Source organism: Carassius carassius, chromosome 17, assembly GCF_963082965.1.
Source record: "Carassius carassius chromosome 17, fCarCar2.1, whole genome shotgun sequence".
In the NCBI taxonomy this organism is placed as follows: Eukaryota; Metazoa; Chordata; class Actinopteri; order Cypriniformes; family Cyprinidae; genus Carassius; species Carassius carassius.
This window is the reverse complement of record NC_081771.1, coordinates 24329747-24356071: the sequence shown is the minus strand read 5'-3', so window position 1 is coordinate 24356071 and position 26325 is coordinate 24329747. Positions and strand designations below refer to the sequence as shown.

The 26325-nt window shown below is 37.6% G+C and overlaps 1 protein-coding gene across 4 annotated transcripts in view; it reads right to left on the bottom strand.

Moving 5' to 3' along the window:
• agap1 (ArfGAP with GTPase domain, ankyrin repeat and PH domain 1) overlaps positions 1 to 26325 on the bottom strand; it is a 200456-nt gene that overhangs the window by 50848 nt on the left and 123283 nt on the right. For all 4 annotated transcript variants that reach the window (XM_059571349.1, XM_059571350.1, XM_059571347.1 and 1 more), the window contains 3 exons: positions 16586 to 16713; positions 16126 to 16281; positions 15313 to 15405 (listed from right to left, as the gene is read on the bottom strand). In XM_059571349.1, coding sequence (XP_059427332.1) covers positions 15313 to 15405; positions 16126 to 16281; positions 16586 to 16713 — 377 coding nt within the window. The remainder of the gene's footprint in view (positions 1 to 15312; positions 15406 to 16125; positions 16282 to 16585; positions 16714 to 26325) is intronic.

Sequence of the window (26325 nt, the reverse complement as noted above, 5' to 3'; positions counted from 1 at the left end):
ATTACTACTATAATTACATGAATGTGTTCCTTTTTTTGTCTTCTGCTCATTTTAGGCCACTTTCATTTTACTTTTTTTAATTTTAGAGGCAGCATTTGAGAAAATAATAGATCAGTATATGCTGGCTTTGTCAAGTCAACATAAGACAGACAAAGCAAAGGCAGAACATTTATATTCTCTTTTTTTCTGGAAGGAAATAGCTGGAACTGGATAAGCGTCAATTACAAATAAACTTCACGAACAAACAAAAGACTCTAATCTTTGCACTCTTCGATTAAAAGATGTGCCGATGTGCTCTTATCAGTGCGTTATCCTCTTCTTTCAGCTCTTCTCATTTATTCCATTCTTCTACAACAAAAGGAGAGGTTAACCAGGAGATGAATGCGGACTGTGGCATGGGTGTGGACAGAGTCAGTATGGTGGACAGGATCCGTCTCCTATGAGCCCACACCGGACAGCCGCTTAACAAAAGGTTGGGTACTTGCCCACGCTGGCCTTATTGTTCTTGGGCACTCCAGAGAGAAGGGTGCTTAATTAAGTGTGTCATCCCAACACTGGCTCACCTCCGGTCCTGTCAATGTGAGTGACTGTGTACGTGTGTGTGTACGAGGGAAGTGGGGCCACGTGAGTGACATGGCATGAAATCTGGAGGTCTTATATCACTACGGCCATCTGATCTGGCCAGTGCAGGCAGTGAGAGGACACACCTCCCCAAAAGACATTTATCATTTAATGACAGGCAGCTCTACCACATTCTCTTTTACTTTCTCACATGTATTCAAAGTGTGCAGAAATACATTATTACTTTTTACTTGATGGCTACAGGAAGAGTATAAAAGTTTTTTTTCAAATCATATGAAACCAACATGATCTCAAATATTACATTTCAGAACCTGGGACATGCATTTCCAAAAGTATTTTTAAAAGATTTTTTCTAGTTTGGTGTTAGCAGGTTACTACAGAAATATAAAAAAGATGAAACAGGATGAAAATTATTCCTCTAACTACTAATATAGTATATCTATTCTGTATAGAGAATATATTGAGTGGAAGAAGGATTGTGAATGTGAGGGACATGCGTTTTATAATCTCTAGTTTTTGTGAGACAATGAAGGTTTAAAATGGTTATTTTCTCACATCTATGTCTTTGTGACTACACACAAAGTCTGATTGATCAGCTACCGATCACAATCGGCCAATAATCGCTTTGGGATGATTGATCGGCGGTCTCTAAAAAGGCCGATCTCATAAAACCGATCACTAGCTGATGACGAGCCTGCCATGAGCAGTTTGGCATGACATGCAGCGGCACCTTATCTGTTCGGAGCGAGTGAAATAACCACACTGCTTTAGGTGAGGTACGATTAATATTTCTTCATAAAATAACTGATAAAGTAATTTGAAAAAGTTTCTGTGAGACATAATGTCACAAACAGCGTGAGTGAACCACCTTGCGCTCACGTTCTCTCTCAAAATGCAAATGGCTTCAAATCACATTGTATCTGCACTATAAGCGAGGTGCATGCTGCACAGTCGACACAGGAATTGTCACTTGAACTATCGAGGCAGTGTCGCATCGTCACTAAGGTTTATAAATTGCATTTATTCTTGCCAGTGTTTAAACCATTCAATGCTCACGCGCTTTCCTGAAGACCACTCATGCACACTCGCAGCGCACACACATATTAATGCCATGTTCATATTACTCCAGTCTGTGTTGCATATATTTTCTGAACTCATGTTATTGGATTGAAGCGTTCACGCTGCACACACTGTTGTTGTCTGGCAGTGTGTTTAGGAGCAGTGCAGAGATAGTTCTTTTATTTTTGCTGCACTGCATGCACTGAATTTAAGTAACAGTACAGTCATGGCCAAAAGTTTTGAGAATTACATAAATATTAGTTTTCAAAAAGTTTGCTGCTAAACTGCTTTTAGATCTTTGTTTCAGTTGTTTCTGTCATGTACTGAAATATAATTACAAGCACTTCATACGTTTCAAAGGCTTTTATCGACAATTACATGACATTTATGCAAAGATTTTCAGTATTTGCAGTGTTGGCCCTTCTTTTTCAGGACCTCTGCAATTCGACTGGGCATGCTCTCAATCAACTTCTGGGCCAAATACAGACTGATAGCAACCCATTCTTTCATAATCACTTCTTGGAGTTTGTCAGAATTCGTGGGTTTTTGTTTGTCCACCCGCCTCTTGACAATTGACCACAAGTTCTCAATGGGATTAAGATCTGGGGAGTTTCCAGGCCATGGACCCAAAATTTCAACATTCTGGTCCCCGAGCCACTTATTATCACTTTTGCCTTATGGCACGGTGCTCCATCAAGCTGGAAAATGCATTGTTCTTCACCAAACTGTTGTTGGATTGTTGGAAGAAGTTGCTGTTGGAGGGTGTTTTGGTACCATTCTTTATTCATGGCTGTGTTTTTGGGCAGAATTGTGAGTGAGCCCATTCCCTTGGATGAGAAGCAACCCCACACATGAATGGTGTCAGGATGCTTTACTGTTGGCATGACACAGGACTGATGGTAGCGCTCACCTTTTCTTCTCCGGACAAGCCTTTTTCCAGATGCCCCAAACTATTGGAAAGGGGCTTCATCGGAGAATATGACTTTGCCCCAGTCCTCAGCAGTCCATTCACATTACTTTCTGCAGAAGATCAATCTGTCCCTGATGTTTTTTTTGGAGAGAAGTGGCTTCTTTTTCTGCCCTTCTTGACACCAGGCCATCTTCCAAAAGTCTTGTCCTCACTGTGCGTGCAGATGTGCTCACACCTGCCTGCTGCCATTCCTGAGCAAGCTCTGCACTGGTGGCACTCTGATCTCGCAGCTGAATCCTCTTTTGGAGACGATCCTGGCGCTTGCTGGACTTTCTTGGACGCCCTGAAGCCTTCTTTACAAGAATTGAACCTCTTTCCTTGAAGTTCTTGATGATCCTATAAATTGTTGATTTAGGTGCAATCTTAGTAGCCACAATATCCTTGCCTGTGAAGCCATTTTTATGCAACGCAATGATGGCTGCACGAGTTTCTTTGCAGGTCATCATGGTTAACAATGGAAGAACAATGATTTCAAGCATCACCCTCCTTTTAACATGTCAAGTCTGCCATTCTAACCCAATCAGCCTGACATAATGATCTCCAGCCTTGTGCTCGTCAACATTCTCACCTGAGTTAACAAGATGATTACTGAAATGATCTCAGCAGGTCCTTTAATGACAGCAATGAAATGCAGTGGAAAGGTTTTTTTGGGATTAAGTTAATTTTCATGGCAAAGAAGGACTATGCAATTCATCTGATCACTCTTCATAACATTCTGGAGTATATGCAAATTGCTATTATAAAAACTTAAGCAGCAACTTTTCCAATTTCCAATATTTATGTAATTCTCAAAACTTTTGGCCATGACTGTACATTGTTTGTGGTAAATATGAACATGCATTGAAATAAAAATTTAGTAATTACACCATAAATGCATGTAATTAAAATCTACTGAATTTCACAGCCAACACCCTATGTGTTGGCAACACCCTAGGTTTAAAGTAAAAGAGCACTTTTAGATAAACTAGGCAATAATTTCTTAATTAAAGTTCTTTATGAACCGCAGGATTGCTTGTAATAAAGATTTAAATGCAAAAGAAAAGGCAGTAGAGCAGAGCTGACTGTTTCTGTCAATGGCAAGTTCTAATTTAGAATGTTTGTGATAACGTAAGAAAAAAAGTTTAAATGTTTTGTTTTAGCAACTTAATATATAAATCTAAAAGTAAATGCAAAAGTAAAAAGCATTGAATAATTGATGATTTTATTATTGTATAGTGTAAAAAATTTAATTTATGTTTGGATTTAAAATCAAAATAATGGATAAATGTTGTGTTTGTGGTAAACAGCCATGGATCAGGAGCAGACTCCTGTGTGAAAGTACAGTCTGTGCTGCTTCTATACCACACATGGACTACATACGCACTGCAAACAGAGTATTTGTGAACCTCACATACAGCTCACAAAATCAGGTGATCGGTCTCAAAAATCCTGATCAGAGCACCCTTACACCTGGTCATATTAAATGACGCTTGGGAGCCCAAGTTTGATGAACAGACAGTAAAGACATTAATGTGAGGTTCATGGTGGCTCTCAGTTTTAAACAATAACACGTCAAGGTCATCAAGAGGCTTAATGAGTGGTTTCAACACTCCCCTGAAAGCTTGAACCAATCGAAGCCAGTGGATACTGGCAACAAGAGATTAGCCAAATCTAAACAGAGAGCCCTGATTGATGTTTGTGTATTTGGTTAAATTATTTTCAAGCTAAAATTATACAGGGAAAGGGAAAAAAAAATCTAATTTGGAGGAGGTTAGTGTGCATGACAAAAATGCCATCTTGGCCAAAATGGCTCGGAGCAGCGACAACCTTTCCCTGGGAAATGATATTTTTCCAATCCCACAGAAGGCGGATCATGTCACACTCGTTAAAGGCTTGATAGCAGGTCTTTAATATTCACCGTCTTAATTAGGGCTGCAGTTAATTTCATTAAATTCTTTCGGTGCTAAATGAAGCAGATTATGAGACATCTTTTATTGCGAAGCGTGAAATTACAGCCTGCCCGCTGCCAATGGCAGGGCCAAGCTAATGAATTACAGGGTAAATAACACCCGAATTAACCATCCAATTTAACTCCTTACAAAGCACCCCTGCTCTGAGGGGGCAGAACTTCGTCAAATGTGCACAGCTCAGTGCTCATCTACGCACCAGAACATGCAATTACAACCATGATACTAATTTCCCTTTATGATGAGGAGAGAAGTTTCAGTGCCATTGTATTTCGGATGTACGGAAATTTTAAGAGAGCAATGCACAGTAAAATGTAATGTGTAATGTGTTCACTCTGCACCACCAAACAGGGAAAAATTTTATATTTTGAGCTTTGAGAACACATTGGCTAGGATGACAAGTGGATAGTCAAAAAAAAACTGAAAATCAAAGACAATAATAGTAGTTATGGCCAGCAAAATAAAACATTAAAAACTATAGTTTTATTCAGAACTGGTTCTTCGTCTTTTTTAAATATTTGCAATCAGTGATTCCTGAACAAATGACCATTATTTTCTTACTAGAGATTCAAAACCTTACAGCACAACCGGTGTAGTCTGGTTATTTCATTCAGGAAACAATTCCTAACTGACTCTATAAGCAGATTCTTTTAAATGAATCAAAAACACTGTTGTCTGATTCCTGAACAAATTACTTCTATGATCCAGTTCTTTTCAGTGAATCAAACAACACACTACGCTTAATATACTTACTTTGTGAGAATTAAATCAAGACACTGACTGGTGTACAGTAAAAAAAGATACACAATTTTTTTGTCATTAGTATTTTATACAAATAATAAGCAAATAAAGTGTAATACCGTTTTTGTTTGTTTAGTATGATTTATTATTAAATTTTTTTCTGCGAGAATCATTATTCAGAACTGAAATTGGTAAAAAAAAAAAAAAAACTGGTACAACTGCACTAAAATTTTATACCACAAACCAGTAGGTACAACACTGAAATGAAGATGGCTCTTCTGCAGACATTAGTCTTAGTGCATCCATCTTCTACAGCCTTACTTCTGAAAATTAATTTGTATTAAAGCTTGTGTCAAAATCCCTTTCCATATAGTTAACAAAGATGTGTGCGTGCACGGTAATCGGCTAATTAAGAATGTGAAACAGATGTCGGCAGACTCCGGGCTGCACAGGGTCAGTAAACAAAGCTGGCGATCATTAGAGTAACATTAGTTTCTGAACAAATCTATAAACAACTCTATCAAACTAAACTATTTTTACAGACAAACCAAAGAGCTTGCCAAGTTTTGACTGAGTTTCAGCATAACAATCACTGTTTAGTGTGACCTCTGAGAAATTTAAATGAGCCATTAAAAAAAAAAAACACTAACAGCCATTAAAATGACCACCAGTCAAAACAAACAACATAATATAGTCATAATATACCATAGATGTCAAAACAACGGGATCACTGCGATGATTGGACAAACAGTCATATTAAGAACAAGGCAAAGGGTCAAAGGAGGCTGTGATTGGCAGAGGCAAGAGTTGTCATGGCAAATTCAGGTGACATATCTGACCTTCCTACACCCACTCTGAGGGCTCAGAGAGGCTGGTTTGAAGCCTTCCACAGGGAGACAGCGGTGAAAACGCTCCTCTTTAGCCATCTAATTGCTGGAGAGTGCAAGCCCACCCCAGCCTCATTACTGTCCACCAAGCCGTCTGCGTGTTTTAATGAGGAGCATGTTCTAATGAAGGCGTTTTTACAAAGGTTTTATTGTAGCTGAGAGCCATGTTGAGAGCGTAACCTTCAGCTCAGGAGTCAGGACAATAACCTTCATAATGAGATCACAGCGAATGGAAAATAAACTGCGACAAGGTCTAAAAAAGAATAAAACTAACATGTGCACATACAGAGTAAAAAGACAACTGAATAAGTTCATGCCTGTTTTATGTCTTTGTTTTGTGAATTTCTGTGATAAAAAAAGAAGAACAAGTAACGCCCACAGAAATTGACCAAGATGTTCTTCACTCATGTAAAAAAAAAAAAAGAAATCTATGGTTCATCTATGGTTCTATGAAGAACCTTTCAAATACATGGAACTTTTCAAATGCACAAAAGATTCTCTAGTTAAAAAAAAAATGTTCTTCAGATTATTCAAATGTTCTTTACACTTAAGGCCCTAATATACTCGAAGCACAGTTCTTGTTTGTTGTTCGCTTAGGGGTAAGTTTAAAATGCCTGAGCAGGTATTGTGTTAGAGAACATTCCGACACCAACAACACTGCTGGGAGCAGCATTTAGATGAATATGCGAATATGTGCTGTCCCCTTTATGAAAATGTACAAAATCATACTTTTAGATAAAAGTATACATAGATTTTTAGAAAAAAGCAAGAAGGTCCACCCAAGAAACATAACTGCCCCGTGGGCAAAAGCAGATTGTATGAAAGAGACTTGTCGACTGATATTAGTTTTTTGACAGCCGAAGACAATGTTGCTATCTTGGAAAGCAGGGAGGCCGATGCCCGATATAAAGCCAATATAATTGTATTTTTATATATATATATATATATATATATATATATATATATATATATATATATATATATATATATATATATATATATATATATATATATATATATATATATATATATATATATATATATATATATATATATATATATATATATATATATATATATATATATATATATATATATATATATATATATATATATATATATATAAGAAAATGGATTTAAAAATAAATGTGTAAAAAAACATGCTTATACTTCAAATAAAGTATTTTCCACAAATAAACATATATTTAATTGAATTCTAATTAAAAAGGAAGTAAACACTGTAACTAACAGGGCACTCAGAGTTTTGGGAAGTTTGTGTGCATTGGGTGATTGTGTGCATCGTGATCATGCCGGATACAAAATGTGCACTTCCTAAGATCCCTCAGCTGGATTCGACTAAGTTTGCAAGGTTTTTTAAATTACATGTTCATTAGTCATTCAATGATTTGTTTTAAATTATGTAAATGCATATTTGTTGAATGCTGATGGCAAACGAGAAAGTATTATAATGTTTGCCTGTCTATTACTAACAATATAAAAATACTTTTTTGTATACATTTTAATTCCTTTGTCTAACAGTTCTATCTGATTATTAGACAGACTTCTGTCTGTGGACAAAATTGTTAATGTCGACGGTGAACAAGAAGTAGAATGTGAGCGCGGTGTGTTCAGGAGCTGGCTGCTGTTCTCAGCGCTGTCAAAATAAAAGTAAATATCGGCCGATATATCGGTCGACCACTAATGAGAATGTAGTTAATAAATGAGACTATAGCCAATTAGCCATCAAAACATAAAATCATTACATATTATGATGTCACACCAGTTCATTTTTCTTTTTCCCTTGAAGTATATACGTCGCTGCCTTAAAGGGATAGTCCATCCAAAAATTGTCATTAATTACTTACCCTCATGTCATTCCAAACCCATAAGACCTTTAGCCGCGTTTCCACTGCAGGAACTTTACCCAGGAACTAGGGACTTTGGCCTGGTACTCAGTGTGTTTCCACCGCAGGAACCAGGAACTAAATAATGTTCCGGGTAAAAAATGCACCTCAGAAAGTCCCTGCTGGCGTGGTAGTACTTTTTCAAAGTTCCGGAACTTTCGGGGCGGGACTTGGGTGCTAAACATGCTGATTGGTTGAGTTCACGCAGCATTGTGATTTCTACCATTTTCAAAATATTACTTTTATTGAGTCATGAAATGTATTTTATAAAGTATTTCAGGTGAGAATGTAGTTGTTTAAAACTCAAATCTGTGGTTTATTTATAAAGACGGCGCTTATTTAAATATGTGTTTCGCCGATCTTGGAGACGGTGAGCTCCACACGATCAGCGGGAGCTCAGTGATCATCTATCTGCCTAGAAGCAGCCTCACCTCGGCTAGACCTTCTGATATGTGCCACTGGCTCTGATGTCTCTTTAGTGGTTAACCATAAAATATAATTCGTTTTGGATAAATCTAACAGGTAATCTTTGGTCTGTATTCAATTTATCTATATGTTAAAATGAAAATAAAAAAGGCAAATTGATATAATATTTTGTTTCATTGTAACGGCTGTATAGGCTATACACATATTTCCCTTAACTAAGTACATTTCTGTTGCTAATATTATGTTCAAATGAAAACGAAAGTAGGCAGTGGTATTTGATATCCGGTTTAGTTTTATTGTAAATATACAGGGAGGAAAATTGCAAGGCGAGCTGACTGATGTTATCAAGTACGCTGCTGTTTGCAGAATTACCGGATTAAATGAACGTGGACATCACACTCCCGATTCGAATGCACAAAGTCTGAACTGCAAGGATGCAAGTCCAAAATCAGCGTACTTTGTATTGAGAAAAGCGCGCAGAACTACGTCACCAGACTATTTGCCTAATCTTCCAGGTACTTTAGACCGTGGTGGAAACACAGAAAGCAACGGGTCTGGGGGGAAAAAGTTCCTAGGAAAAAAGTTCCTGGTACAAATGTTCCAGGTAATTTCGGTGGAAACGCGGCATTTGTTCATCTTTGGAATAGAAATTATGATTTTTTTTCATTAAAACCGAGAGCTCTCTGATGCTACATAGACAGCATTTACCAGATCCTACCATGATCAAGGTCCAAAAAAACATAGCAAGGACATCGGTAAAATAGTCCATGTGGCATAAGGGGTTCAATAATAATTTTATCATGATGTATGTGCTTGCTTCTGCTTCATGTAAACAATGCATATGCGTGCTGATGCATGTGCATGTTCAATGTAAGCAGCAGCACCATGTGCATGCGTTGTTTACATGAAGTGGAAGCAAGCACATGCGTCGTGATACTCTCTCCATAATGGCAGCGCAACACAGTATAGGGGATGAGGAGAAGAATTGTTGAATAAAGTCGTTATTTTAGTTTTCTTTGCACAAAGTATTCTCATAGCTTCGTAAAATTATGGTTGAACCCCTGATGTCACATGGACTATTTTATGGATGATGTCTTTGCTACATTTCTGGACCTTGATCGTGGTAGTACCCTTGCGCTCTATGCAGGGTCAGCAAGCTCTTGGATTTAATAAAATATGATCCGAAGAGCAATGAAGGTCTTACGGGTTTGGAATGACATGAGGGCGAGTAATTAATACAGATTTTAATTTTTGCGTATCCCTTTAAAACAAAAACTGTTCACTGTAAGTTTCTTTGAAAAACCCAAAATTATTCTTTTATGCATCATTGCGAAAACCCCCTTTTTGTAAACTTTATTTGTTAAGAGTGTTGAAAATCCAAAGCATCTAGAGCAATCGATTTTGTTCACGACTCATTCTTGTGTGAGTAACTCACTAACAATTATGGCCATACCTTCAAGGAACAGCGGAGCCGGCAATGATGTGCAGCTGAAAGCCAGTGCACAAGAGTTCAGGCAAATTCATTAATGCTGTGCCATGAGTGAGAGATTTCCAGTGAAATCTGTAAAATCCACTTTCCTGGACCAAAAGAGGCCAGTGTAGAGGTGTTAATGTGATGTAGGTAGACTCGGAAGTGAACATGCCCACACACGCTAATCGGAGAGCAGGTCTAACGCCCAGCAGCCTGCTGTGGCCAGTGAGATGCGAGGAGGCAGATTGAGAGAGACGCAAGCACGTAAGAGGAAAGACCACAGGGAATTATCAAATCAATTAACATCCAATTCCTGAACGAAGATCTGCCCCATGCCTCTGAGCACAAACTGCTCGACTGCGTTATCGTCTGTGAAGGGATGTGCCTGGGCCGCTTTTATACTGTTGGTGAAACACTCATCGCCTGAACGTGGCACCCAATTAGATGGGAAATGCCACGGCAGCAGATGCAGTCACTGATCTGATGGAGGGATTCTGGTCAGCGGCTCAACTGCTGCTTTGCTCTCCATACACCCTTTTCTTTTTTTTTTATTATTGCTTATTTTTTAATACATTCTGATTGGGTTCCAAAAACAGTAAAGTAAAAGAAGACTGAAACGATTGGAACTAACAAGTGAACTAAGAAAAAGATCTGAGTCCACATTAAGTACAAGTACAATGTAACTGCATAAGTTTTTTTCATTTTAGCTGGATACCGGAGCAAAAACGTCCATCATATAGCAGTTTAAATCCCAGTTGCAGTATATAAAAACGGTCACACTTTAGTCTTGCCATTAACAAACCGTTAACTACGAATTTTGCCTCAAACTCCTAATTTGCTGCTTATTAATAGTAAGTAAGGTAGTTGTTAAGTTTAGGTATGGTGTAGGATTAGGGATATAGAATATGTTCATGAAGAATATGTGCTTTATACTAAGTACCGTATTTTTCGGACTATAAGTCGCACCTGAGTATAAGTCGCATCAGTCCAAAAATATGTCATAATGAGGAAAAAAACATAAGTCGCACTGGACTATAAGTCGCATTTATTTAGAACCAAGAGAAAACATTACCGTCTACAGCTGCGAGAGGGCGCTCTATGTCTTCATTGTAGACTACAGGAGCACTGAGCAGCATAGAGCCCCCTTTCGCGGCTGTAGACGGTAATGTTTTCTATTGGTTCATTTCTCTAGTTCATTTCTCTTGGTTCATGTCAAATAAATTTTGATAAATAAGTCGCACCTGACTATAAGTCGCAGGACCAGCCAAACTATGAAAAAAGTGCGACTTATAGTCCGGAAAATACGGTTGTGGCGGGGGAGGCGTGGTTTAGCGAAGTCTGCAACGGGAGAGCGAGTGAAGAGACGAGCGGCGGTAAGTGGTTCAGGTGAGAAACAAGTAACAGCTGGATCTCGTTGCAGTGATTGGCGTGGGGAACCATTTAAGGAGCGCGACAGCTGGCGAAGGACGAGAGACGGGGACTCGTGCTGGACCGAGAAGGCTGCGGAAAACGGGCAGTAAAGTGAAAGCGAAAGCTGCGAAGTGCGCGCACCTGCCGCGACTGTTTCTTTGTTTTATTTTTGGTTTGGTAAATAAAGCTTCTCACGAGCCCCGTACGCCGACCCTGGTCTCCTTCCTTTACCCCAACTTTGAAGATCATTACAACGGTACTTATAGACAGTTAATATATGATAATAATAGGCATGCTAGTAAGAAACTAGTTAAAGGGGTCATATAATGCTGCTAAAATATATATATATATATATATATATGCTATAACGACACATACTGTCTTTTTATGTGATGCGTATCGTGCTGCGTAAACATTAAACCACATCTGCATTTGTGATCTGAGAAACAACAAACAAGCCTACTCTACACTGCTCAAAACTCGCGTTTGTATCATCATTGGCAAATTATTTAAATATAAATAATGTACTTACTTGTGCCACATACATTGCAGGCTACTGGTTCAGGAAAGAGTCCTCATCGTCCATAAAATGTGCAGCATAAATCTGAATATTTGGGTTTGGCTGTTCTGAAACAGTGTTGAAATACAACTTAACCACTGATTTCTAGTCGTGTCCTCTTTTGAAAGGCCAAACAAGTAGTTTCGCTTTCATAACGAAACACACAGCGACTCCACGACATGGCTGCGGCAACAGAGAGAATAAAAGTTATGTCTTATTTCTTTGCGTGAACATTTGGGCAGCGTTATGCAAATATTCCCACATAGTGACGTAGAGATGTGGGGGCGTGTTAGAACGAGCCGTTTTAGCAGGGTGTGGACGAGTCTTAACTTTTATAAAGAATATCTCTTTGGATTTGAGACTTTAGTCTTTGCAACTTTACAGATCTACTATGCACAAAGAGCTTGTAACACTCCAACAAGAAAGGAAAAATTTTAATCGCATCATATGACCCCTTTAATAGTGAGAATTGGTCAATATACTAAAGTTACCTGAATTTTTTTTTTCACGCAATATGATCTCCCCCCCAAAATGTGCCATCTTACTTAAATCGTTTACTTCACAACATTTCCAAAAAGCCAACAAAGAAAATCCAAAAAAAATCTGCACCACCACGATTCTAAAGCACTAGCGAGTGAGCGACAGGACAGCAGGGAGAACTGAAACACTGTGAACTGCATAGATTGGTGAGCTCTGATTGCACTGGCTGATTGATCTCCTCATGAGATGAGGGACACGGGCACCGATGGGGCTTCTGATCAGCACAATAGTGTGTGCGTAAGTGTGTGCGTGTACGAGTAAGTGTGGGGCAGGCTCTGTCTGACACCAGGGAAATTAATCCCTCATTTATGTACCTGCAGTGTCAAGAGGCTGAGAGATGCTTCAGATATGGCTCTGCGCCAGGCCCCCCCATACGACACACTCTCCATCCGCTGATGTTTCACTATACTGAAGGCTCTCTAATATACTTGACATTAAAACTAAATATTTTCTTTCGAAACCTAGTGCACACAACTAGTACACAAAATGAGAATTCTCTACTGTAATCAAGTAAATATTGTAAATGCACTATGTAATCTAGGAAAATGACGTGCACTAAAGTAGTAGAAATGGTTGTTCTCTCTTGAGAGCACACGTTATCGTCTTGATCGCTCTTGGCATCGCACATCCAAATTAGCCGCAGCACAAGCCCAGTCGGAAGAGAGTCAGATCCTAGTTAAAACTGCATGCTGCTCTCTCCTCTGCACAGCTGCCTGCTACGGCTCAGCCTTCCCATCTGCCACTAGCGCAGTGCCTTGCTCTCAGCACCGCTGTAGCCGGGCCAGCCTCATTTCTTCTTCATTAACCGCCACTGAATTTAACAGGATTTATGCAAATAGAGCCGCGGGAGGTGAGAGATCACTGCTGGCAACATTAGCACTCGCTTGTGTGCCTCGAAAAAGAAGTACCTCCAAAGTCCCTTTCAGGCAATTCGCTCAGCGGCCATCTTGGTAATGCTCCTAGGCAGCTATTTTCCATGTAGGTAACAATAGGCATACATCTGCTTGAAATGGCCAAAATCTCCAAAAGTATTTTCAAGATCACGTTTCTGCCTTACAAATCAGCAATAAATTTGCGAGTAAATGTAGTGTCTTATTTCTCAAATCCAAGGAAGTTGAAACTGAAGGCTTAATTGATTTATACCCGTACAGGAAATTGCTTTAGCTTAAATTTTGCTATGAAGTTTTTACGACGCATAAAAGACACAAAAAGAAAAATCTTTAAAAAAAACTATTTTAAAACACGGGCCAAGTTCTTGAAATGAACTCTTTGTATTCATGTTAGCTACATACGATTTTGAAAAAAATTGTTTTAAGACAGTAAATTTATTTATAAAGCAAATTGAATTACTTTATGAATATGTTTGACATATTTTCCTTACACCTCAAATACATTACCATTTAGCATTTTGTGAAAACTTTTTGTCAGGATTCTTCATTGATTAGAAAGTTTGAAAGAACAATTTATTTTTAAATACAAATCTTTTCTAACATTATAAATGTCTTTACTGTTACCTTTGATCAATTTAATGCTTTTCTGAATAAAAGTATCAATTAAAAAACACTTCTGACGGTATATAAATGTGAGTGTAAACATCTTACAGCATGAGGGTCTTTAAGGGGTCCTTTATATGATATAGGATGCATTATATGAAATATAATAGGATTTCCTGTTTAATTCATGCATGTTACATTTTGCAGACAAATATTTTCAAATGTTAAGAGCAGCTTTGGTAAAATAATTTCTCTAAAAAAATAATTAAATATAGTGTGTAGCTACTTATTTCTTTTCAAAAATGGCTATACTTTATTTTTTTCTTCATTATAATATCAGGACGGTAATATCATCCTAACATTTTTGACCCCACAAATATTTAAATACATTTTAATAAAACAAATAAAATAAAGAATCATAGAAGAGGTATGTTCTGCAAGTGACTGTATTTTCCCATTTAATTTGCAGGGTTGATTATTGCCTCGGTGTCTAAATGTCCTATGGAATCTCTCAATGCAAACCTAGCGAACCTTTCGAATGCATCCTACACATCCAAAATGTTTGCATCTACGCTCTTGAATGCCAGCTGCGCTGCACGGTGGGTGACGGAAACGCTGCTCCACTGTGGCACGCTAATAAACACAGATCTCACTTAAAGGCAGCTTTAATCAGAGATGCAATTTGTTCATTAGAAAATTACAAACAAGGCCACGGCGCTGACATGAGAGGGCACGATTAGTGCCGCTAATTACCTGATTCTTTCACTCCAGCTGAGATGCGCCGAGAATGATCTCGCCCCCCCACCCCCACGCTAGCTAGCACTCTCCTTTACTCTCTCGCTATGCACTCTTGTTTGTGACAAATTAAGGCCAAGTCAAACAATCTCTCCCACAGTGCAGTGGAGGGGGTCTTCTTCACATCACCCCTCCCCAGACACACCGCTTATTCATGACCCAGGCTGATGGGAAATACGGGCCCGTATGCAGATTCGTAGACTGCACTTCATTAGGGCCTTCTTAGCTTTTTTCCTATCCCCTCTTTTGTCAGGGAAAAAGAAGGTGGGAGAGTGAGATGGAGTAGGGCTGGGGGGGGGGTGTTGAGGAGAGAAAAATCCCTTCCCACTTCTTATCCTAATGATCTCATTTCAGCACACGGGAGAGCCTGGCTCTAATTGATGTCAAGTGCGTGCTTTCACTGTTAATCAAGGAGATGGCATCAAACGGGCTTTGCGCGGGTCTGAGTACTGATCTGAGGCCCCTTCGTCCACAATACACCGCTGTTGGACTCCAATTATACCAGTCCAGACGGCCAACCAGACCCTACCTGTTTAATTGGGATAGCGCGGCCACTTCCAATGCTGTCTGCGCGGCCATCCATCCCTTTCTTCTCCCTGTCTGGTTCGCTTCCCTTCCGAGACTGTGGGGGAGAAGACATCATTTTAGTCAAAGGCAAGTTAGCTGCTAATTGAGCCTGACTTCAGACTAGATCCAGTTTGGAGTGCAGGGCACATACATGACTTCAAAAGTCAAGGGGGTGTGGGAGGGGTCATCTTGACCTTGTCGTAACCCCACCCCCACAACTTCTTGAAAGCCATGATGTGGTACAAGTGCAGGATGTGCACTACTAAGGAGTATACAAGAATATAATTCACTTGGAAATTAGAAATGAATAGAATTAAATAATATATAAGCTAATATACGTTAACTGGTGAATAACCACAACTATATATACTCAGGCTATCATTTAAAATTTATTTCTTATTATGATGTTGACAACAGTTGTTCTCCTTGATATTTTTGTGGAAAAGTGATAAAGTGATAAAGTAGAGATTTTTTTTTAATATTCAAAACTGTCAATTTTTTTTAAATGTAATGCATATGAGCAAAATAAACATTAATTTAAATATTAACTTAAAATTAAAAAATATTGACCCCGAACTTAAGAACGGTAGTACATAAGTACAAAAATTTAAATATAGATTTTTCCAATAATTTTTTTTAAATACATATATTCATTTAATGTCTTGTATTCATTTGGTATGATAAGAAACAAACTGACTGCTGTTCCTGTGGCTATTTTAATTATAACATTACTAATTAACAATTACAATCATGCCTAATAGGAGAACGGACTGACCGTAAAGAGGTTGGAGCGCCGTTTGGACTGTTTGCGGACGGGCGTAGGGGTGTTGGCGGTTTGGGGTACATCGATACGTAGTTCCTTCTGACTGGTACTGGGAGTGGATGGCACTGAAGAAGAGTAATCGCTCAAACTGCCTCCACCATTACTGGTCTGCAACGCACACATGAAAAAAATAATAATAATCTCATGTTACAAAGAAACGCCACAAGCCTTCTGTTTTTCTGAGCTACTCTAAGCCTCTCTAAGCTTGGCTGCACAAACACAGGCTCACTTGTACACTGCTAATGAGAAACCAATGAGGATTGAGCCATGTGGAAGAGGATTACTGTCTGCGGGGGGAAAAAAAACACTGTTTGGGTAGAGACAAAGAGGTGCTTTTGGGGAACAAACTAAAATGAGCTCTACATAACGAACTAAAAGATTTTTCACTGTGTTGTAAGTGTGTGAGACTCACCTGGCTGATATGCACTGCAGACACAGGCGCTGCGGAGACGGAGGAGTGGCTTGGAGAATTGGGCAGTGACTTACAGGGTCCGATTGACAGTTGCTGTTTCTTCCGGGTCGCAACTATTTTCTGAGCCACTGAAATTACAAAGAAGTGGAAAAGGTTAGGGGGAATTAATGTATTATGGAGAAAGACCTACAGCAAAAAGCACCAGTTCAGTCCATAGCCAGATGGGTAAGGTGATCCACTTCATTACCCCTCATGAGTGTGTGTATGGAATCGCTAACCCAAGCCGCCCCTAATTCGCCCATCACTCTCCTCCACAGGCCGGCACTCGCCCCGCTCTCAAAGCCTCCAAGGCCCATTATTTCAACATTTTCAACTCTCTCCACCATTTCTCTTTTCCCTGGAAAAGGGCGGCGTCAGTCAATCGCTCGCCTCTGTCGCTATTGATCGGTTGACGGCCCCTGTGGCAATCTCCAGCCGGACTGCGGAGAGATGTTCTACCGCTTCGTCATCTCGCGGCTAACGACATTGATCCCATCATGTGGAGAGAAGCTTACGGAGAAGAGCTCATTCTTTAACCCATAAATCCCAGACACGCGCGGGTGAAAGAAGAGTAGAGAGTGGCTTTTTATTCCCTCTCAGAACTTAACAGTAACTCTTAAGTTGGGAGATGTCAACTCAAAATTTTTAATTCTCTGATTAAACACTCATAATAGTGTTTAGATTTGTTTTCCCGTGAGCCTCAAACATTCGCCCTCTAGTGTTCAGAAACTTCCTCAATCCTTTAAACTGAAGTGGCTCTCAGGAGGCAGGAGGGAGTTAACGGTCCAAGTGCCCAGAACTCAATTACTGCAGCTCCCAATAAATAGGGCCGGCTCTCGTCCCGCTGTAAATGAAGTCATTGTTTTAATTGGACCTATTAAACGTCTTGAGTTTTAATGATGATTCTGTCATAAACATTTACCTTGAGGTGAGAGAGCACTGTCCAAGGGCAAACGCCATGCTACTCTGCTAAAAAATTCTCTTAACACAGTACTCGCATGCTCTCCCTGTCTCATCTGCCGCTCCGACAGAAACACTGTGCAGCTGTGTTTATTTAGACTCATCGTGACACGCTACCACACTAATCTGCTAATTAGAATCATAAACGAGCATCTCCACTCATTTGAAAGGATAAGAGAGTAAAGAGAAGCAGCAACAGCACCGACGAAAACGGTTAAGGGGTGATGACAAATATGAGTGTCCACAACAGAGAAAAGGAAATCTGTTTTAAAAATCGAGGTCAAAAAAAGTTTATAGAAATGTAATCTTTGATTTGAAATGGTTTGGAAAAACCTTTATAATAGCATTTTCAAAGAAAGTTTAAAGGCAATGAAAACAAGGTGTGATCAAGAAAAAAATTATGATTTAATTATTAAAGAAAATTGTAATTTTCTTACATCTGAATGGATGAATACAGATCTTACCAATCATTCTAAGAATGATTTTAAGGTAAAAATCTAATAAGGTACAAATATAAGGAATTCTAAATTATTAGTTACTACTATAATTCTGAGAAGTCATATCAACTACAACCTTTTTTTATGTTTCTGTATGTTGGTTTCACCAGACTTTAGGTTACACTGCATGACTTTTAATTGATGGACAGTTGTTTTTATTTTATTTTATTTTTTAATGAGGCTTTTTTTCTTCATTATGACATCAAGATCAAGGCAGTTGTAATCACCTGACATTTATACTTTATGTTCCTCAAATTAATAAAAAATAAATAAAAAGTTTAATTCAGAAATAAAAAAAATATCCTTAAGATGGCAAAACTGCATTCAAGTCATTGTGTGCATGTTATATTTATAGACAGATAGGAATTTACATTAATAGATTCGTAAAATAAGAACACTATGTCACTGATCCTTATGTTAATAGCAATGCAGCTCACAAACCCAAGGTGGCCTTCATGAAAACACTTATCAGTGACTCTGTTATTACCCAGAATCTTTTAGAGAGCTTTATAATGACCATTCCTAATAAGTCAAGCCATTTAAGTATTATTGGGCAAAAGCACTGCAGGAGCATGGAGGAGGTGAGAGATATATGCCCACAGATCTCTATCCAGACACCCCTGCTGTATTTTACTTTAAGTGTTAAGAGCAGTTATGATAAGCCTGGGTTAAATATTTAAACTGCACAGCTAATACAATTTAACTTTGACTATCAATCTTGGCTCTCCTGTGAGAGGCAGACATTTATCCTACCGGAAACATTTCCCGTTTGATCAGATTTATGGCAGGTGGCCTGAACACCGCAGACAGGAGAAACAGAAGCACAGCCATCACAGAGCAGGACCATTCACCTCACTGGAGCTACGGTTTTGTACAGATTTAGAGAAATGTGGCTAGCATTAAAGCAACTAAGAATACTTCCAGCTGTCAGTAGTTATTGTTACATTTTCTCAAATATCTCATACATTTCTCATTCATTATAAAATGCTGCTGTAGCTTTAGCAAAATATTCTGTATTAATACATTTTTTACATGATAATACATTCTGCTGCGATTGGGACAAAGTAGATATCGACAGCCAGGTTTCAGTCCATGTATACAAATTGGAGATATCAGAATATTTTTGGATATTGAACTAAAAGCACAGGATAGAAACAATAAAATTAACAAAGTTGTAATTTTTTTAATTTTGTAATTTTAATTTTGACAACTGAAATAAAATGTCCATAATGTGTATAAAACAACTTTTTAATTGGTAAGCAGAAATGTGCATAAATTATGAACGAAACATATTTATAAATACATTTTAGAGGCAAATTTTAAAAAGCCCCAAGAATTAATAATTTTAATTTTTTTGTCAGTGTGGAACATGAGGGTGAATTTTCTGAAATTAATTTTTGAGCATTATAGTTTTATATAAATTAAATTTTATTTTGCATTGAAGTGAAAATTGTGTTCTCTTGAACACAAGATGCTGCATTAGTCACAATCTTTTTTCTTTTCTTTTCTTTTCTTATGCAGAAATTATATTTAGAACTTGTATGGAAATATGATTAAATTAAATTGATGCATTTAGCAGCCACTTTTATCCATGACTTACAGTGCATTCAGGCTATCAATTTTTACCTATCATGCGTTGGAATCGAACCCCCAACATTGCGCTTGATAACGCAATGCTCTACCAACTGAGCTACAGGAACACAAATATGATACTGTGTTGAAAATATCTATCTATCTATCTATCTATCTATCTATCTATCTATCTATCTATCTATCTATCTATCTATCTATCTATCTATCTATATGATGTGTGTGTGTGTGCGTGTCAGTATTAATCCCATCATGACTTCTGCACATCTGTTGATTTGTACTATCAGATAATCATCAAATTGTACTAATAATCCATAGTCATTAACTTGTTCTAATTTACTGGCCATGTTGCTTATTTATTTATTTATTCACTCAATAATACTTCGTTGAGGTCAACAGATCACAGAACCCTGCTGAACAAAGACCCGGATCCCGACTCCCTAACACAGGTTGTGACCTCTCTTCTAAACGCTGAGCTGATTCAACAGATGGACCTTCATGCTCGACCCCACGAGAGAAATAAGAGGAAAAGAGACTACATTGTGCACACGAAGGATGGATAAAACAGGTAAGTCGGACTAAATAAAGATACAGGCACATTTATTAGACTGCTGTCAGAGCGGTTAGAAGCAGTGTGCTATAAATATTAGCTAATGAGTCGGTGGAGAGCAGAGCAGATCAGGAATCTTGTATAAAGGTCAACGAGCTCCTGCACTTACTGTTCGCTAATTAGACCTGCTATGCAAGACACAAAATACACACTTGTGTAAACAGACTCAAAACACAACCCTTTACATGCTGCATGCAGGGAATTACAGCCACAGGTGTAATAGTGGTAGATATGACTTGCTGACAGCTTATTTCACTCGCTATCCATCACAAATGTACACAAACACAAACACAAACACAGATCTGATTGTACAGCCTTGACTCCTGACTGGGTCCTCAAGTAGAAACAAGTGAACTGAAGTGTGTCTTCTCTGTTTTAGGACCAGCCCAAATAAAGACTGTTCTGAGGACTTTGATAAAAACGTCTAAATATGACAGAAATAAACAGAGTTTCATCACAAGACCCCAACTTTTAAAAACTTATATCTTTTATTTTCTTTGAGGAATAAAACCACAAATGTTCTATTGGGCCATAAGGAGGCCACTGACAAAAAAGTTAGGGTTTTTTAATTTGTTTTTTCCCAGATACAAAATTACTACAGTGAGATTTGGATTTCGGTGTAGTAAATGTACACACTATTTTTGAGGGGTTCCTGAGATGGTATGGATATAACACGTACATACGATAAGGTAAGGGAATTAATGTAATCATTTGAGAATTAACTGTTGGAAACACAAATTTCGTGATATATACTGCTTTTCTGTATCTATGGTGGCTCACTATCCAGTCCACTAATATCCCAAAACTAAATGATATCCCCACTTTTCATATAAACCATTATTGTACAAAGTAGGGCTGCATTATAATGGTAACAAAAATATATACATAATTATTATTATTATTATTTAAAGATTTCATCAGGATTATTGCACTTTCATATAAGCACTAATAAAAAGAACGTCGACTTGCATGGATTGCTCGTTTTGCTCTATTACACTTTTGCTTGTTTTTGGGGTGATTTTAACGCTTGACATCTGGCAACTGCAACCATTAAAGACTTTTGAGGCGTGTTACCAATGCTAAACACAAATCCAAATTAAAATCAAATGTTTTCAGGATACATAACAAGTGGACAGACGATTCTGCTTAATAAATCGATAGAAGCAGAAATGGTGATAACGATTAAAATCTGATTTATCATGCAGCCCTAGTATGAACTAACAATGTACAACATTTTAACAGGATTTATTAATCTAAAGGAATGTTCATGAGCTTTAAGTCAGCAACTTTTATTACCAATTTTATTCAGCAAGGACAATAAAATTAAAATAACAGAAAATCGAATAATTTTGAAAAAAAAAAATGTAACAGTTTCCATAAAACATTAGTGTTATTGCTTTTAACATAGATAACAATAAGGAATGTTTCTTTGTGCACCAACTCAGCATATCAGAACTATTTCTGAAGGATCATGTAACACTAAAGACTGGAGTAATGGAATAAAAATAATAATAATAATAATAATATTTTTAAAACAGGCATTTAAAATGTTAATATTTCACAATATCATTTTTTTTTCTTTTTTTTATCAAATAAATGCAGCCTTAGTGAGCAACAATTAAAACAAATAAAAAATAAAAAACTTAGTGACTTCAAAATTTTGAAAGCCATTGTTTGTTAATACATTTTAGTTCTTTGTTAATTCTTTTTCATTCTTAAATCCATTAAAAGTTAAAAATGTATTAGTATATGAAAATATTGACATTCACTAAAAAGGAAAAATTCTAGTTTGTGTCACCTAGCTAATGTTAACTTAATTAACCGTATTGTAATGTTTTCCCAAGGACCCAGAACTGGTACTCAAATTTTTTTTGTATATTTCAGTTATAACTTGCAAATACTCTGATTTGTGATATAGTACAAATACCGATATAGTGTTAGCAAATATTCTAGTTAACAGTAACTACAATTTAATTATTAAACTTTAATACAAACTCCATAACATTTACAATTAAAGTAATGGTCAAACCATAGAAAGAGATACAGATATAAATAAAGAGATTATAAGAGAGAGAGAGGAAGTGCACAGCAGACCTCGTTAGATGTTAGCGTACGCTAACAAACCTCTACATCCTCACTCTGACATCGTGACAAGCCAGGGAGGGGGGTAATTAGGATAATTTAATTAGCACGCTGATGGACGCAGGCTGGGGAGCTGTCAGGACCCCTCACCTCTACCGAAGAACCACTGACTAACACATACACACACTTTGCAGACGTAGAAATACACACACAGCCACATCCACAAGCACTCGCAGAGCTGCGCACTCTATTTAAACAAGTAGGCACATATAGGAAAGCACAAAACACATGGAAATACAGACACAGACACGTGACCTACTGGAGTAAACATTCAGCTGACCCGGACCAAATAAATTGCCTCACTTTATTTCTCCACTGGCCATCTCGTAAACACTTTGTTACATAAATCTAATGCAGATAACTACTGCACCAATTATTTTTAATGGTTAATGTTCTTGTTATTTGCGTGTTGTGGCATCTCTATGATTCTGGGAAAGCATTGCAACTCGCTCGTCTGCATTATTTGATTTATGGCAATTCAGGTCATTATATTACTGAATGCTCAACCAAAGACAATTATCATTTATTAGAGGCAAAAGGCCATGAGGAGCCAGAGCCCTGTTCTTAAACATGAGCAAACATGTATATGTAGACTTTTGTCCCATTAGGAATTATGAATGAGAGAGAGTAATAACTGATTGTGACAGAACCCAGGGTGATCAAACATGCATAAAACTGCAACTGAAATTGCAAATCAATGGGAATCATGCTTCAAAAAATTAATAAATAAATAAATCTATTTGCCTGATAAACTGCACTTTCAGTAATACTCCACCGAATCTCTCAAATCAATCGAGAAAACTAACAAAGCAGAACGGTTTCAAGAAAAACGATCCTGGTACTAACAACGATAGTGAATCACATATTTTACTGCATGTTGTAAAATGTGGCAAGAAAATATTTTTTGGGAATAAAAAATGTAAAGAATAACCATTATTTTATATATATATATCGGCATTAACGTGAGACTCTTATCGGGCGATAAAAAAAATATCGCCGTTAATCTATTCTCAAAGTTGGGTTGGTAGCTGGGTCTATACTACGCGAGCTATGATGACTTTCACCTATGTCGAGAATGCATTATTGTAGCGCGAAAGTACATTAATATTATGCGCGAGCGCGAATCTCTCAGCTAGCGCGCGGAATATAATGTGCCCGAGCGCGAAGACTTCCATAGGAACACTTATTTTGTTCGTGCGCCTTCACACTAGAGTGTACGGTACATCAAATACAGGTGCGCCGCGAATCCATTGAGATGAACTGAGAAATATATCACAGATCGCTTGATGGAGAGTGAACTCTGAAGTGTTTGCGAGTGAAAATATATCTGCGCTAAACTTATACTTAGCCTCCAACTCACACACTGGCAATTATTCAGCCCGCCAAAGTGGCTAGTTGGAGTCACTGTGTGTTACCCGCCACGAGCAAAATCCACCCGCATTTGGAGGGTTGGCGGGTGTTAATGTCAAGCCCTGCACACACCTGACTGAAAGGCTCATTATGCGGGCCTTTGTCTTCTCAGGTGTAAATCACAATGATATTCATGATAGTTGACGCCTACTCGCATATGACTTTTACCAACAAAAAGTGTCTTAGAAAATTTTAATCAATATATTGTTTTCTGTGAGTGAGTAAACAAGATGATTTTCACATAATTTAGAAAGAACAATTCTAGGCTACAAGCTCCAGTTCTCAAAAGTCCTGGGAACCAATGTTCTGTATGTGTTTTATGGCCTTATTCAAGTGATTTGACATTTTTAGTTTTTCACTAACCACGCATAAAAAAATTTTTTTCTCAAAAACACAATCATGTACATACATGCATTTCACATATTATTATAGCCCAGTTTGTGCTAATTGCAGTGAGATTAGACTTTTTGATGATAAGAAACTGAAAAAAGCACAAATGTCAGGGCACAACAAAACTTCTCAAGGCCCCAAAAATACCCTTAGACCACAGAGGGTTAATGACAGGGAAACGGTCTGCGTGCCAGGGCACATCGTCTAAACGGGTTGACCCTATTCTCCTAATTAGTAATGGGTTTTTTTGGGCGTAAAGTGCAATATACCAATCAGAGTCTCATCTCCCATCCCCTTTAAAAACAGTCGCGCTTGTGCCATGTCGGGTTTGCTATTTACATGGCGGAATGTAATTTTTAATTTTTAAAAATGTGTGCTGATGCGCGTCCCTGTATGTGTATTAAGGAAAGTTTATGTGCATTGTGCACCCGCCTATAGGCGCATATTACTAACGCGCTCTTTAAATAACGTAGTAAAAATATTGTGCCAGACTTTAGACCAGGTTTGAGTTAGTCTATGGTGCAGTCTATTTTCAGTTCTTCAAAATAGCAACGTCTGAAGACACCTCTTTTTTAGACTAGCACACCCATGAGCACACAAATGGATGCAAATGCATATGCTATTTAAACAACGCGACGCAGGATGAGAAAATGAGAACTGCGTTGGGTTGAAACTAGCAAAAACACTTGTTTTAGAGCTGCTTGTATGATAGGGCTCATTATTTATTTTGAGCAGTATGTTTTTTTCCATATGTTTGGCTGACTGTATTTTTTATGATAATGAACAAACTGTGTGCAGCACTGGTGCAATCACTTGAATTTTTTTCCTTCTAACAGTGGAAACAATTGCTCCTTCCAGTCATACAGATAATCAAAACTGTAAAAGGTTTGCTTTTATTTGTGTACAATCACAATAAAAGCAAACCTTTGTGCTTTTGTAAAATAAAGATAAATAGGATGTTGCATTCTGCCGTCTTTATTTTTTAATTCTGTGAATATAGTTTTAAAACAAATGCTATTGATATTTCTAAATTACCTGTAAAAAAATTACCAATGGTGAATTTCTAAAAAGAAATTCACCTTTACGTGTGATATCAAATGCTTCTGCAGATTTTAAGTAGCACTATAGAATTTTACCTGAGCATTGCATATCGCGAATATTGCTTTTGTTCTTGGTTCTTGTCAACCGTATCTCCACCATGATAAGCACTGAATGACTGACAGGCTTTCTTACATTGCGCAAGGTAGATAAGAGGGTGACATCTAGTGGAGAAGACTAATGAAAAGGTTCACATTAATCAGATCTTCTTTTAAATGTTTGCTGAAATAAATACTGGAAAATATAGATTCGCGACTTTTGAGAATCAATATCGAATCGACATCATTTAAAACAAAGATTAAACAACAAATCAATTTTTTTGCCCAGCCCTACTTGTTTCACAGTTTTCTTCATTTGGTTAATTTATTAAGTAAAAATATATTTCTCATATAGGCCAAAAGCCTAGCTTTATTATGGTTTTCTCCACTTACAGAAGCTCGCTCGCTGCAGGTGCGTGATGTGACCATGTGAATCCTCATGTTTTGTTGTTTACTGCTCTTTGCTATGTAAAATGGAAAACAAATTTTGGTATTTTTAACAGGTCAGACACTTACCCTAATTCAATTCTAATTACAAATTAATCTTGTCGGTTAACGTTAATAATCGGTTAACGAGCATCGGTTGCCGGCTAGGAGAAATAGCTGAAATTAACATCCCTAGATATTATAGATCTAAATATTTTTGCAACATTGCTCTTTTGCAAAATTCACACTTTTTTAGTAAAACAGCTATATTATATAATATTTTTATATTTTTATATTTTACTACATTTTCATGATGTAGTATTAACAAAATGAAGGCAAACAGACTTCAAATCAGTCCATACTGTTTAAATACATATAAACTTAAATATATACTGCTATTGTCCAGTTCTCTCACAAAATCATAAAGAGCCTGTAAATCTGCAGTGAACCAATTATTAAAACTCTTTAATTATGCTTACATGTGTAGTAATGACAGCTCATGATTGCTCTAATGCAAAAATAGGCCCAAATTAGGCAAAC